The sequence below is a fragment of the Castanea sativa genome, chromosome 3 (assembly GCF_040712315.1).
Source record: "Castanea sativa cultivar Marrone di Chiusa Pesio chromosome 3, ASM4071231v1".
Taxonomy (NCBI): domain Eukaryota; kingdom Viridiplantae; phylum Streptophyta; class Magnoliopsida; order Fagales; family Fagaceae; genus Castanea; species Castanea sativa.
Genome location: NC_134015.1, coordinates 13366843 through 13382936, shown reverse-complemented (window position 1 = coordinate 13382936; position 16094 = coordinate 13366843). Strand labels below are relative to the sequence as shown.

The 16094-nt window shown below is 37.6% G+C and overlaps 2 protein-coding genes across 2 annotated transcripts; both read right to left on the bottom strand.

Annotated features, from left to right (window-relative positions):
• Positions 1–686: 686 nt before the first annotated feature.
• On the bottom strand, positions 687–6484 carry LOC142627344 (uncharacterized). The gene is made up of 5 exons (XM_075801189.1): positions 6110–6484; positions 5459–5607; positions 4333–4494; positions 1995–2110; positions 687–990 (listed from the first exon to the last, which is right to left on the bottom strand). The coding sequence occupies exons 1-5, from the start codon at positions 6351–6353 to the stop codon at positions 972–974; spliced, it is 690 nt and encodes a 229-aa protein (XP_075657304.1). The 5' UTR covers positions 6354–6484; the 3' UTR covers positions 687–971.
• Positions 6485–13110: 6626 nt separating this feature from the next.
• LOC142627067 (uncharacterized) lies at positions 13111–15875 on the bottom strand. The gene is made up of 2 exons (XM_075800866.1): positions 15440–15875; positions 13111–14058 (listed from the first exon to the last, which is right to left on the bottom strand). The coding sequence occupies exons 1-2, from the start codon at positions 15808–15810 to the stop codon at positions 13404–13406; spliced, it is 1026 nt and encodes a 341-aa protein (XP_075656981.1). The 5' UTR covers positions 15811–15875; the 3' UTR covers positions 13111–13403.
• Between the last annotated feature and the right edge of the window lie 219 nt (positions 15876–16094).

Below are 16094 nucleotides of genomic sequence, written 5' to 3'. Positions count from 1 at the left end.
AAAAGGTGAGTACTGAATCACTACTGAATAAAGAGGGAAGGGAGATAAAGAGGGGGGAGGGCCACTCTATAACTTAATGGCTCTCAATAAACACAGGTATGAAGCCTAATTGCCTTCAAACAAACAAGAGAACGGAAAATAATCTAATTTTCTTTCACACAATATCTGAAAGTATTTGGTACATTACATTCTCATCATTCATCAACATTTGTTTCTGGTCATGGTCACAGGTCACATCACCAATCACCATCACTTTGATCAATGCTATCTCAGCATATCCTACTTTGTGGTCGGCTACATCCACCATTTAATGTATATAGTTGGTCAAGTTCAACCAAATTGACTAGCCATTATGGAACATCCAGCAAGGATCTAATGAATAAGAAATCAATAATTTTCTGGTTTGAGGGTCTGTGCTGAAACATGATTGAAAAACAGAACAAATAAACGGATTGAGATTAAGTGCAATTGATATGAATGGTTGAGATTTGAAGTTGTAAAATGCAACTTTAAATCTCAACCATTAAATATAAAAAATAAGTAAAAGTAAAATGGTAAAACAAAAGTTGAGAGAGGATTGAAGTGAATTGCACCGGATCTCAATTCCAAACAAATTAACTGTGCGCGCACCCACTCTGACACAAACAGATCGGTCAACTTAAGAGAAAGATAAAGAGACACGAGACTAAAGAATAAGGCTTTTATTCATTCTATAAGCAAGTTTGTAATTTCATTACAAAAATGAATAAGCAGGGCAACCAATTAGGTTAAAAACCCATCTGATCATCAGTTTCCTGCAAGCAGTGTGAGGATCTCGTCTACAGGCCAAATTGTCCAACTGACTGAAACAAAGCAAAGGGCTTCAACGAGACATTATTTGAGACAGCAAATTGATTCTACTAGCTCTGCACACCTCTCATTTCCAAGATTTGGAATAGGTGTCTTTTTGCTGAAAATTTTTTGTTCTCAGATCAATCCTTCCCACAGCACCTTCATAAAAAAAATAATAAAAAACGTGAAGGAACGAGCTGATCAATCATTAAATGAATGCATGTTGTAGACATGCAGCCCATTTTGGGCACTACATTAATAGGAGGCACGAAATATGTCTAAGCTACAAAATTATTTCTTTTCTTTCAACAAAAACTTGAACATATGCCCTATGAACAGAATTCGGCTGCCATTACTTTAATCACCAAGTTTGAAAGGAACTCAAGCTGAAAATGAGTATACTGACAGGAAATAACAAAACATACTAAGCTTATGGGAGAATTGAGTTGTTCCTCCTTCCCCTTCCATAAGGAGAGGTTTGAGGTCCAACCCATGGTAGAAAAAAAGGTTTTTAAAGTTATGGGAGATCTACTTCTAGTTGTGTAACTTACTACGGCAATTTGAGTAAAGAAAAGTGATTGACCTCAAAACATTATCTGTTTAGAGCAAAGCCTGATCCTTGATAGCCAAAAGTTTTTCAGCTGATTAAATAGCTTGCGATAACTTATGAACAGCACACAGCTATAGAAAGCCAAGAATGCCAAAGTATGAAGTACTTATCAACATCAAAACACTATCTGTTAAATGAACCCTTATCCTTGATAGTCACAAGTTTTTCTCAGCTGATTAACTAGCTTGTGACAACTTATGAACAGCACACTCAGCTATAGAAAGCCATGAATTCCAAAGTATTAAGTGTTTATCAAATCAAATTACTTGGTTTCTATTTATTACAGAAGAATTACAAGCATGAAAAGAGTTACAATTCACAAAATTTTAAAATAATTATAGTGTAAAAAAATTTGAAGGAATAATATGCATTATTTTTCATGAGAGAATCAGGTGAACTGTGAAAGGAAAAACCTATGTGATAATCTATCCCGTATGCCAGTAAAATATACTGTGCTTCAAGCCAAATTATATAAGAGTAGAAAATATTACTAAAAAGTTCAAGCACATAAAATGTAACATTTGTCTTATAAATAAAAAAAACAAAAGTGTACCTTTTGTATCTCTTCTTGGAACCACAAGGGCATAGCGCATTTCTACTGGTTTGCCCACTCTTGGCCAAATTAGACCTGGCAATATCCAATGGTGTTGAACCCATCAATTTTTGCACCTACAGAGCATAACATACAAATAGTCGTAAGTATATTTTCAATTTGCATTTCTAAGGAAAGATCAAGAAAATTGAACCAGCCCCTTAACCAGCAAACAGAAAGGAATTAACATCCATTCTACACAACCAAGTGGTGTATAGATATGCATGCCTACAGTCTTACCTGCCTACATAGTCTAGACTCTAGAGTGAAGAAAGAATTAGACAATTGTACAAGTGGCTTTAGGTAAATCTGGTAATTGATGCATGTATTTGTAGCATATACATACAGAGATCAATGAAAAACCAGGATCAAGGGAGACCTTTTGCAAGGTGATACAATCTAACATTAGAACCCAGAGTTCCAAACAATGTGACTTTATACTGGTTCTGCATGGACTTGGGGCACTAAATGGCACAGCGGTGTGTGATCAAAAAGGATATAGGCCCTACCAAGAGAGACAGAGACAGAGAGGGAGAAGCCTACATAAAGGGTTTACCATAATTTATCCCATCAAGGATTAAATAGACTTACACCCACACCCCCATCTTTTTCCTCATTTTTGTGTAAAATCCTTCATACAGCCAACATATAAAAATCCACTCAATTTAATAGAATCAATCATAGTGTTGCAACCCATGTATGAATCCCATATTCTTGGGTACACTTTTTCCATTCCCAATCAACAAGATCCTTACTTTAGAAATAAAAAAAATAGAGGCAAACATACTACTCCACTAATCTGGGACTACTATTTTCTCCACTGGTGCAAGAAAAAACTATGCCTTGTCAAGGACGTGGGTAATTAACCAGAAAACGGTAAGTGCTAACATCCCTCCAAAGACTATAATACAATAACACACTTATGTACTGGCATGCAAATGCTTAAAAGTGAACTATTCATTAGTTGAGCATTTCAAATATCCTTTGGTGGCTTGGGAAAAGGTCTGCTTACCGCGTGAGTTAGGTGGTTTGAGAATTCAGAATTTGGCGTCATTTAATCAAGCCCTATTAGGGAAATAACTTTGGAGGTATGGCCATGAAATCACTCATCTGTGGCGGAGGGTCATAGCCATGAAATATGGGGAGGGAAAAGGGGGTTGGTTGACTAGAGTTTGTAGAAGGGCAGGTGGTTGTGGTCTATGGCAGAGTATTAGTGAAGGGTAGGAAAGTTTTCCTAAGCATTTGTCCTTTATGGTGGGGGATGGTTCTTGTATTCTTTTTTGGCATGATAAGTGGACTGGGGATGTTTCTCTTAAAATTCTTTATTCTCAGTTATCTATGTGTTCAGCCAATAAGGAAGCTTGTATTTCTGAAGTGTTAGTGGCTTCCTACTCCCTACTTCATTTCATCCAAACCCGAATTCCTAGGGGTGGAGGGTGTGACAGGCTTTGTTGGGGTCTTAATGAAAGTGGAAAGTTTGATATTCGGTCATTTTATCATAAGATTCGAAATGCAGCTTCTTTTACTTTCCCTTGGAAGGGCATTTGGAAAGTTAAGGTTCCTAAAAGGGTGATATTCTTTACGTGGAAAGCAGCCCATGGTCAGATTCTAACTTTAGGATAACCTTATACTTCGTGGTCGTCCTTTGGCGAATCGTTGTTGTATGTGCTGTTGTAATGCAGAATCTGTGGATCACCTGTTACTTATTTGTCCAATAGCTCATTCTTTGTGAACGTATATGCTTCAGTTGTTTGGGATCGATTGAGTCATGCCAAGTTCAGTTGTGGACTTATTATTTTGTTGGCATCATTGGCTTGGGAAGCATAGTTCTGATATTTGAAATTTAGTTCCAAGCTGTATAAAGTGGACTATTTGGACTGAACGGAATCGGTGGTCTTTTGAGGAAGAGGGGAAACTGTGGTTCAGTTATTAGATTTATGCCAACAGACCCTCTTTGATTGGTATCGGTGTTGGGGTTTCTCGGATTGTTCTACCCTTATAGATTTTCTTTCATCTATTAGAATAGCTTAGTGGCTGCTTGTGTCTTATTGTTTCCTTATTTTTCTTTGTTTACTACCGTGAACTCTTTGTATTTTTCTTGCTATTCCTTTATTAATAATATTCTCTTCTTACTTACCAAAAAAAAAGCTTAAAACAGAATTAGACATCTCAATTAGTAATTTTACAAATAGTAGACACGTAATGAGGTTTCTATCATTCATATGCATGAAATATTCACAAATCCACAAAACTAAAACACTTTGGCAGAAGAAAATAAAACAAGCCAAGAGAAATTTACCTCAGCAATGTTCTTCGGCATTGGTTTCCCTTCTTCTTTTAACTTCTCTAGCTTCTTTTGTGCCACTTTGGCCCATGTAAACTTCGCAAGTGCATTCTCTACATCTGCCACCGTGCAATTACAATGCTTTGCTGCTTCTTGTTTTTGACTGCTTTGAATATTCTACACATCAAGAGACCTAAAACCAAAATGAGGAGATTTGCCCCAAAAAATCACCAAAGAAATAAAGAACCATTATAGGACTTTCCTAGATGAAAATACTTCAGCAGTATTCTTCAAATAATGTGGTTTTTTCAGCTCTATAAGTCATAGTTTAATTGGTCAAAGATCCCACGGTGGATATATTGGCAGTAGAGAATCATTCGGCATTATTATTTAGAGGAACATGTGATGAAATTCATGGACTATATTCAAGTGTTGTTGGCATACTAAATACTAAGCTCTGAGAAGGAAAAGCACATGTTCTATTTTACGATAAAGAGAAAGGTTCTCCATAACTGACCAGAAAAAATCAAGAACCTTTCTAATCTTTAGAATTTAAAATACCAAGGAATCCATAAGAACAAGACACGCTTGAGTCTATTTTTTTTAACACAAGCAATCCAAGATAAATCAATGATTTTCAGAACTACACCCATTTGAGTTTTCTTTATCACAATGAAGTTCAAACATCCTGCACTTATACACCTATGAAGCTCTATTGTATTGTAGTATCTTTTTCTTCCTCGTGCCCATGGCTACACCTTGTACAATGAAAAGAAAATTTAGCTTACACCTACTTCAAAACTTATTGTGGTAATATCATTCCTATGTTTCTGTAAGCACAAAATATTCATTTAAAAAAAAAAAGAATCAAAGGGTGTGAAAGAACTATATTGAATCTGAAGTTGACACTCCTCAGATCCTTGTTTGAATGGATGATTGTTTCAAGCTTGTTTTCATTTCCTAAACTTTTAGATTTGGTTGATCACTGCAATTTTAGAATTTAATCATGGGTGTACCTATTGTATACTTCCTGTGTACTTGGACTATGCCATTCTCTTGATTGAATAAACAATCTCTGTTATGTATAAAATTTATAAAAAATTTAAATAAAAAAAAAAAAGAATCAAATGGAAAAACCAACATCTCCAGTAGAATCGAAGCCTCCAAGATATCGAAGTATAGCTTCCTGTTTCTCAAAAGCATCAGCAAATGTCGCTTCACTGCTTCGTCCCACTATATACTGCTTGAATGTCCCTATCCTTCTCGCATTCTTCAACTCATCCGCAAACCCTGCAATCAAACAAACAATAACATTAATTTATGACAACATTAACAACAACTTATAACCAATGAACGTAATGTTCAAACAACAACTTAGTACTACTGAACATAATGTACAGAGTACTACCCCAAAAAAAAACAACTTAGTACTGCTGATCATAATGTACAGTAATTCTACAATTAATAAATAAAAAAGAACAAAAGGGTTTGCCTGTTTAAGACAAAAGGTTCAAAATTTGAAGAAAACAACTACTACAGCAACAAATTTGACACCCAAAAATATAAAAACTACAACTAAAACTATAACCAATTATTACTAATGGATTGAAAAAAATGGCAAAGATGCAAAATTTGAAAGAAATAAAGCCCAAAATGCCCATTTTGCACCAAAAGAGCAAAAGGGTATGATCAAAAATCAACAAAAAAGTGAAGCACAGAAAGAAGATAAATTTTAGCTAAGTAAAGAGTAAAACAGCTTTAGAGTGACAGGGCGGTGAGGTGGGAGACTCACGGAGGAGAGTGAATGCTTCGGAGCTGATTTGAGGTCCTCCTTCTGGACCTGTAGTGGTCTTCTTCTGCTGCCCAGTGAAGACCCCTTTGACCTTGTCCACCCATGAGTTGTGGAGCTGTGACGTGGAGGAGATCAAGCGGTGCTGTGACGGAGTTAGGTGACGGTAGTTTAAGGTGGAAGAAGAGGAAGTGAAGAATGAGAAGGTGGTGGGGAATTTGTTGGTTAGGATTCGTGAAGAAGGCATTTTCTTCTTTGGGTTTTGGTATTTGGCTTTGGCTCTCAAATATTATGAAATCTAATTTTGTGCTCTCTAATGGTTATGGGTTAGGGTTTAAACTTATCAAGGGTTTTAGAATGGATTTTTAATTGATCTTTGAGAGAGAGAGAGAGAGAGAGTGAAACTGTGAAAGGGCTCGTTAACTTGAGATATGGCATAAATACAAAAGTTTCATCTTTAGTCCACCACATTATCAATTTATGCCATAAATTCAAATGTTTCATCTTCAATTTGCCACATTATCAATCGAATGAGTTTTTGAGGGGTTATGATATTATTTATTTATATAAAAAATAAATAAAATAAAACAAGGGAGAAAATGGCCCATTAGGCATCGATGCTAAAGAATCTAGTTAGTAGGCTCCGGAAGGAAAGTATATAACATACTAACATCTCGACTCTCAGAGAGTCGATTTTCAACCTAAAAATCGAGTCTTAAAGACTCGATTTCCATGTTCTGATCAAATCTGATGTGGCCATTTTTCACGTGGTGGCCACCTGGAAATCGAGTCTTAGAGACTCGATTTACTTGTGAAAAATTAAATACGCTTAAATGACCAAAGGGACTCCAGGTAGATATCGAGTCTTTTAGAGTCGGTTTTTAAAGGAAATCGAGTCTCAAAGACTCGATTTGCTATGTTTGGTCCACTTTGGTCCACGTGGCTAGGGCAGCTGCTTTTTATCACCCAATAATAAGTTTCTGAGGTCTGCCATTTGCCATTGCAAAAAAAAATCCAGCAGCTCTCTCTTCCTCCCTCTCTCACTCTCTCTCTCTCTCACTCTCATAGAAAACTTCAAATCAAACTCATCCTCCATTTACACATTATCATGTCAAGTAAGGTTTTTATACACTCTCTCTAGTTGTTAGTTTTTTTTTTTTTGAATAGTTGTTAGTTACATAGATGTAATGTTAGGGTTTTTTTATGGGTAGTTGTTAGTTACATATATGTAATGTTAGGTTTTTTATGGGTATGTATCATTAGTTTTTTTGTTTGGTTTGTAATTTTTCTTTATATTTTTTATAGAATGATTTGAATATTTGTGCATTTAGTTTTTTTTTTTTTTTTTTTAGTATGATTAATGAATTTTTTTTTTGTTTAGAAACAAATGGTAATGATTGAGTATATATGTTAATGTGGGGTTTGTAGATGCATATGATGTAACAAGTTAGTGTATATATGCTAGGCTTTTTTTTTAAATTTTTTTTTATAAGAAGTAACAAATATTTAAGATATATATTTGTATTGTTAGGCTTTTATCATGGCTATTTTTGTTGTTGTTTGGTTTAATATTTGTTATTATCTTTTTGTTAGAATGATTTGAAATTTTGTAGTGGGGGTAAGTGTTGTCTTTAGTTTTTTTATTTGTTTGAGTATGAAATAATAATGATTGAGTGTGTTTGTATGTGATGTGGAGTGAGTATATGCAAATGTGGGGTGTGTTGGATGTAAGAAGTTGTAATTTTCCTACTTTGAGTACATAAAAATGTTTTGTAATTGTGTTAAAATATGTCACTAACATATTACCCTTGACTCTAATAGGTTCACAATCTCTGAAGAATATTGACGTAAATGTATACTACGGTGGTCCCCTTTTCAATCCTGAACAGATTGACGGATTCGCATTTCAAGGGCCGAATATCGAATGCGTTTGAGCCCTACGTCGTAAGTTGAAGACATTGAATGATTTGAAGTTGAAAATAATGAAAGAACTGAGTTTGAGCCCTACTTGTTACGACATAAATATTATTTATCGTTACCCACAAGAAGTTCTTTATGAGCGGATAAATTACAAGTACATGGCGATCAAAGAAGATAAACATGTAAATGTCATGTTTAATAGAATCCATAAAATGCCCCAAGTAAATGCTGCTGAGTTGTACGTAAGTTCCGAGCCGCTCGCAGAAGTTGATGTCGAGGAGTTGCAGCAATAAACAACTACATCTTTGCAATTAGACGATGGATGCACTACAATGGGAGGTTACACATTCCCATCTCAAGATAATGCTGCCAATACTAGTGAAACACTTCAACCTCAAGAGACATATTTAGGGGTGGAGGATGAAGATCATTTTGCGAATAATGATGAAAATCTCGATGATATGGATGAGTACGAAGAGAGGATTGAGCGAGGCGACTTTGAGAAGGATGTGGATGACCATGAACTTGCTTCCAATTTTGAAGAGGAAAATATGGAGTGCCATGATGAAGGTGATGCGGACGATGATATTGGTGTCCAGCATGTTACAAATACGACCACTGCCTACACACCTCCTGCCGAGTCATTCTCCGCAAATACTTGGAAAAATATGGTTGATCCTTCACGTCTTCAGATACCATTTGTTTCTACTTGGGAAGATGGGATGCATTTTAATAAAGGGTTGACTTTTGCAAATAAAGAGACGGTGAAGCGTGCATTGATAATATACACAGCAAAGGATAATAGAAATTTTATAATCCGGAGGTCGACCAAAACTAAATTGTGCGCTGCGTGCATTGACACCAACTGCAAGTGGTACGTTGGGGCATTCATGAAGGCTAAATTAAATGGTCTGTGGATGGTCACGTCTTATGTGGGTCCACATAGTTGTATACCCTTTGGCCTGCAAAGAGCCGGTAAAACGATGGATTCTAATTTTGTTGCATAAGAAATTGTGGGGAAATTGCGACAAAATCACACTGCTCGTATTGAAGAGCTCCGGGGCCACATAGATACTAAATATAATCATAAGCTCTCTTACTATAAGGTATGGGATGCAAAACAAAAGGCAATTGCTAAGATATTTGGAGATTGGGAGTAGTCTTACCAAAGGTTGCGAAAGTTGTTGTTGGCATACTTGGATCAGGATTCGGGTACCCGGACGGCTATTGGACCATACCTAGCCCCATAGATGGTACTACGTTCTTGCGCTATGTATTTTGGGCATTCGCTCCATGCATTGCTGCATTTAGATATTGCAGCCGGTTGATCAGTATTGATGGGACTCATTTGTATGGTAAATATCGAGGGGTGTTGATGATTGCAATGGCAACGGATGCTAACCAAAAGGTTTTGCCTCTCGCCTTTGCTGTTGTGGACAAGGAGTCAGGGGCTAGTTGGGGGTGGTTTTTAGAGTGTCTCAGGAATTCGATAGGGCATGTGATACCTAACGAGGGCATTTGCATTATTTCTGACCGACATAAAGGTATCAAATGCGCCATTGCAGAGTGGCCTTTAGGTGATGATGGAAAGTTACAGGTACATCACCGATATTGCCTTCGACATGTTGCTAGCAACTTCAACACACACTTTGATGACCCGACTCTAAAGGCATTGGCCTTGAAAGCTGGATATGCGACTCATGACGCTAAATTTAAGTCCATAATGCAAACTATTAAGGATGTCGAGATTAATGCATTGAGGAGGTTAGACCCTGATGATCCCCATCTTGAACGCTATATGCCATACACATATCTAATGAGTGAGGATGTGGAGAAATGGACCCAGTCACATGATGGTGGAAGACGTTACGGGGCAATGACAACCAATATCTCTGAGTGCTTTAATGGGGTACTTAAAGGTGCCCGCGGTTTGCCCATTGCTGCAATGGTTGAGTTCACTTGGTGCAAGCTTGTTGCATATTTCCATGATCGACATAAACAAATTACTTCTGATCGCTGTCAAGGTAAGGTGTGGAGTGATTATGCAATGGGGATTTATAACACAAATTTGCAAAAAACTTCAGGACACACTGTGCGGGAATTTAATCATGAAACTGGTGTATATCAAGTGGTTACCCCGTACAACGACCATAGAGGTGGAGGGGGAAACCACAGTCATGAAGTGCGCATATTTGCTAGAACATGTGGTTGTGGAAAGTGGCAAAACATTAAGATCCCTTGTTCACATGCAATTAAAGTTTTGCAACAATTGCATCTCAATGCGACTAGCTATATTGACCCATGTTACAGTTTGGAGAACGCCATTCACACATATTCACATCAATTTGTGGTGCCAATGTCAGAGTCATTGTGGAGGGACGTTCGCGGACCACGGTGGGTGCCTGACCCAAGTCTGTTGCGGGCCAAAGGTCGCCCTGTGAAGTCAAGAATAAGAAATGAAATGGATGGGGTACGGCGAAAACGGGGAAGCCGGAACCCAGATTCGGACTTGAGGGAGATTCAACTGAGGCAGCGATGCGGAGTGTGTCATGAAGAGGGGCATAACCGCAGAAGATGTCCCAATTCCCTTGGGGGTTCGACAAGCGGTTCCCGTGGGGCTTCGACAGGCGGTAGTGCTACAAACTAGGCAAGTGCCTTTGTTGTTTTGATATAATATGCTCAGAATCTTATTTGGTTTTTGTTCTTCGCATTTAGGAACTAACAACTGCATTTTAATTTTTTTCAAGCGAGCGGAGGCTCGATTTTGGAATGGCATTGTACGTGGGAGTTGTAGTTATCTTCGGTATGGACAACAAGTGTTAGGCAACTATGTAAACTATGTTGTATCGACTTAGTTGTTATTTTGTTTATTACTGAATGTTGTTGTAATTAAAGCAGTAGCTATCCAGGTGGTTCAAGTGACATGTACACGTCACCTGGAAACCGAGTATTTAAGAGTTGATATATAAATCGACTCTTAAAAACTCGATTTCCAGGTGGCCACCACGTGGAAAATCGCCAACCGAGTATTTAAGAGTTGATATATAAATCGACTCTTAAAAACTCGATTTCCAGGTGGCCGCCACGTGGAAAATCGTCACATCAGATCTGATCAACCCACAAAAATCGACTATCTAAGAGACGATTTATAGCCTCAAAATCGACTCTCTAAGAGTCGAGATGCTAGTATTCTATAAACTTCTAAAACAGTGCCTACTAACTATATTCTTCAGCTGTTAGGGCTATTTGCCCATTTTTGCCTAAAACAAGTAAAAAGGTGTAAATTCTTTAAACAGTGGTGTAAGAGCAACCACATCAGCTCTTTTAAAAATTTCCTCTATTTTACACAAAAAATCTACTTTTTCTATTTTACACTATCACTTTTACAAAGTACTCACATCAGTTCCTTTATTATACGTGTTTGTACAAATATAATATTCATTCATAAATAATACCCAGCCACCGTTAACCCTCAGAGCAGCGGAACCGGCCACCATCAACAACCCACACAACCACCACCATCAAGCCAGCCTCCATCATCAACCCACCGTCAAAATCCCAAAACCACTAATCAAAATCATCAAAACCCACTGATCAAAATCCCAAACCCACTGATCAAAATCATTAAACCCACAAATCAAAACCATCAAAAGCCACGAATCAACGATCAGAGCAGCGGCGCCGCGAGGCGAAACCATCAACGATTAGAGCAGCGGCGAGGCGAGGCGAAAGCAACGGTGATCAGAGAATGGCGAGGTGAAAGCAGCGGCGACGCGAGACGAAACCATCAACGATCAGAGATCGGGGTGAGTGGCGATCAGACACAACGTGAGGCGAAACATCAGATCGTTGATGCAGCGGCAGTGATCGTTGATATAGCGGCAATCGGCGTGAGCAGCAGCGATTGGGGTGAGCAGCAGCGGCACGACGATCGGGGCAAGACTTGAGAGAGCATCGGTTCAGTAGTCCGAGAGAAAAAGAGAGTGAGGTGGAGAGAGAAGAGAGAAAAAAAATTAATAAAATAAGTTATACATGTGCTACAGTATCCGTGTAAATTTACACGGTACTGTAGCTCGTTTATAGTTTTGCACATTTTTGCCCATTTTTACACCCACTGATGTGGGTGTTTTTTTGCACAAAATGTGTAAAAGTTGTACTTTTTTTTATTTTAGAGGATTTTAACTGATCTGGTGTGGTTGCTCTAAGCTATTTAAACAATGGTAGTAGGTAGCCAAGGTGACTAAATATACATGGTGTCATTTTGTTTAAACAATACATAGTTATGACATCATGTAAAATGGATTTATGATTTAAATTGAAACGGTTTTTAAAGTATACAGTTTAATTTGAAAATTCTGAAAATGAGGTTTATTTGAAATTGTTCACGAATTATAAAGTTTAAAATGTGTTTTTTTTCTCTCTCTCTCTCTCTCTTTCAATTTAAGCCACAGATGGAAAAGATCAATAATCGAGCCAGAGTCAAGACACATACCATTTGGATCCAAATGTATTTGAAGAGAAATATAAATCAAGTTTGAAAATGTAATTTTATTTTCAATTGATAAATAAGTTATGATAACCAACCAATGGATTTAAATTTTATTAATATGTGGATTTAAAATACTATTTTATAAACAAATAATCATTTCCAATCTATAGCATCACAAAGTCCTTTGTTGGGACAGATATTTGAGCTCAATTATATGTATTGTTAAAATTCATATAAGCAATTTAGTTTGAAAAAAAAAAACTAAAAGGTCTTCAGAAGGGCCCTGCTTTAGTTTAAAAGATTCTATGATATTTTAGACAAGTACAAAGCTTCTGCGAGCAAATTTGAAGCTTAAGTACACAAGGTTCCTCCACTCAACTTCATTTACGTTCTTCTTCTTCTTCATTTGAAGCTTAAGTGACACTCAACTCCCTATTTACTAATACCACTCTGAAGATTTTGAAACAAAATATTGAGTACTTTGTAACCATGCCTTACCTCTGTCTTTTTACATTGAACCATCTGATTGCCATTGTTTTTAGATAATATTATACGCAACAATAAGCACAACCATGAAACTAAAGAAGAAGAAGAATTAGAAGGAAAAGAATAAGTTAACAGATCTCTAGTAGCCAGTACATAACATGACAATCCCGTATACCTACAATGTTACAATGAACCCTTTGCTGCTCAAAAATACAAAACAGGTTCAATTTTGCACTTAAGCTAGTGATCCATTCAAATGGAGACCATCTCTTCCGCACAAATTTATCAACAGGAGATTGAAGACTCAATATTTCTGGTTGCAGTAATTTGTGATCATTGAAGGCTCTAATACCTGCTTCCAAATCATGAACTAAATCACAGAAGAATCAGATCCAAAAAGTACTATTCCTTTGACCGCCTAAACCCAAACCAGATCTCATAGTGATTGAAAAGCAAGCTATCATGTGTATGCTTTCCAATATACTCAAGTCCCAAACTCGTAAGCCGCTTTGTACACTCCTCTCCTCCCATCCGGGAACAGAACTTTATGTTATGTGACACATATATTCGCCCATCATAAGGTTTTAATTTACTTGCTAACCTCTCCAGTCCGACCCACACAAGCTTATCAGGCATATGAAGAAAGACAGCACTAGCATAGATCAAATCATACACAACTCCTGAACCAAACATGGTGAAATCCATGTCCTCACCTTTCACAATCAAAGGGCGCTTGTATAGGAGCCCTTGGGAAGGAAGCTCATATCGAAATGCAGCCATCAGAGAGAGCTCATCTCTTTCAAGACAATGGAAGTGCTCAGGATTGAGATAGCGAATGAAATGCAAGCCAACTCGGAGGGTGCCACAGCCAATCTCAAGGACACGTGAGTCAGGCTTGAGGTGGCTGGATTCAGCAAGGAACTCAAACACATCTCGCCCGCCTGCCCAGGGCTCTCCATAGTTGCTGTGATGCTCCTCAACAAGAAGCTCACCAGGACATGGGAAGGCTGTGTGGTTGTTTGCCTCAGGTTCTTCATAATGCGATATGCCTTTGAATCTGGGAAGGAGAATTTGTTCAAAATCTTGACGAAGACATTCATAAAAATAAATAAAAACTGAAATGCAGAAACCCAACTATGTATATCAAAAAGATAAATCTACACATACTACATATAGCCTTCAAATAAAAGCTGAAATTATTATGTTGCAATAAGTGTCCAAATAAATGCATAAGACAGAACCAGCATTAAATTGATTGATGAAGTGTCCCTAAATGTGATTTTCCAATAAAACTAAATAGAAAGGAAGCAAAAGCTTCTAATCATATGCTTCCAATTGTGTTTGTTTTCCTGTGGTCCTACTGATCATAGTTTCTAAACTATAGTCTACCGATAATTTTTGCACTTCTCAGAAAGCAAATGATTCATTGCCCTACTTGACACTATCACCCATCCAACCCACCCCCACCTAACCTGAGTCAAGGGGCACAAGCATTTGCCAAGCCCCAGAACAGCATAAAAACAAAGCATGTAAGTTAGACCAACCCAATAAAAGGAGAAACATTTAACAGTTTCCATGGAAACTTCCATCACGATTCTGAAACCAGTATCAATGAATGGCAGATACAATGTCTACAGGCTCTAATCCCCTGTATCCGTGTATTCCAAACAAAAAAATGTGTGTGAACTCAAAGAGCTGATTCAACAAAAGCAAAGCATAGTTCTAGAAGTGAATACACCAAAGCTTAATTATAACTTCCAATAAACACATTGAACAATGCAGAATGTTCCAGAAAAGTTCCCCCAAATTTTCTTCCATTTTCTCTCAGATTCCCACTCTCCCCCACTCCCCCTTTTCCCCTCCATGCTATTAAAATCCGTCATCCACAACCGACATTTCTTATTGATCATTTCCCCACCCCTTTTTCCCTCCTTTGCATTCTTCCTCCAACAAGCCACCACCATCTAAAAATTTCACCCCAAACCCCCAAATCACACGGTTCCAAACCCAACTCCCCCACTGCCCACCACATTAACCAAAACTCCACAAACAAACCAACTCAGTTCCGCTCACTCTAATCTCATACATTCCACACACGCATAAAGAAAGACCACACTTTGGCAAAGACTAATCCCAATTCTAAAACAAACACATGATGCACACACAGAAAATATAAACACACAACTCTCAAATCCTAATTAAGAGAGCAATACATAAATAAACAAATAGACACGTAAACACATAGATAAACAAATATGCCACATACCCATATCACAACTACACACAAATTTTAAAACTTCACATTTGAATTCACACTTACAAGTTAAAACAACATACACCCATTTCAACACATTCATAAATACACACATAAAACATACATACATACATACATATAGAAACAAATTCATAAACTACAAAGATAGAGAGAATGTACAAACTGTTCGAGATCTTGGAGCTGCTGGGCTCTGGTGCGGGGGTTAATTCCTTTGCGGAGCACATTGTCCTGCATATGAAGGCCGTTCAATCGGATCTGATCCTTCACCCACTCCACATCATCTTTGGTCGTGGACACGACGACACGGCCAGCACCACCACCAGCATCATCATCAGAGAGGGATACGGGGACACGGGGTTCGGCGGTGGAAGCGGACACGGGAGAAGTGTTGATATTAATATTAGAGGGACAAGAGCATGAGGAAAGAGAAGACAAAAGGAAGACCAAAAAAATAGCGGCAGCCGAGGCTGCAAGTACGAGAACTGGTACTGTTATCACTATGCCCTTCGGTGTCGTCGATGATGTGAGAGCCATGCGTCTCTCTCTCTCTCTCTCTGTCTGAACTGTGATTTGAGCACAAAAGCAGAGGCCTGTTTGGCACTTCGTTTTGTTAGATACAGTTTTAATGTTTTTTAAAGTTTAAGAATAATTGTTGTTTAAGATAGGAAGGGGCGTTTGTTTATATATATTTTCATATATTTTTTTATCTATATATATTTTAAAAAAATACAAACAATATTATTAGAATAATATTACCAAACAGGCTCTGAGGGTCTGTTTGTACTTTGTTATTATTGTTTAAATAATAGTTTTCAGTA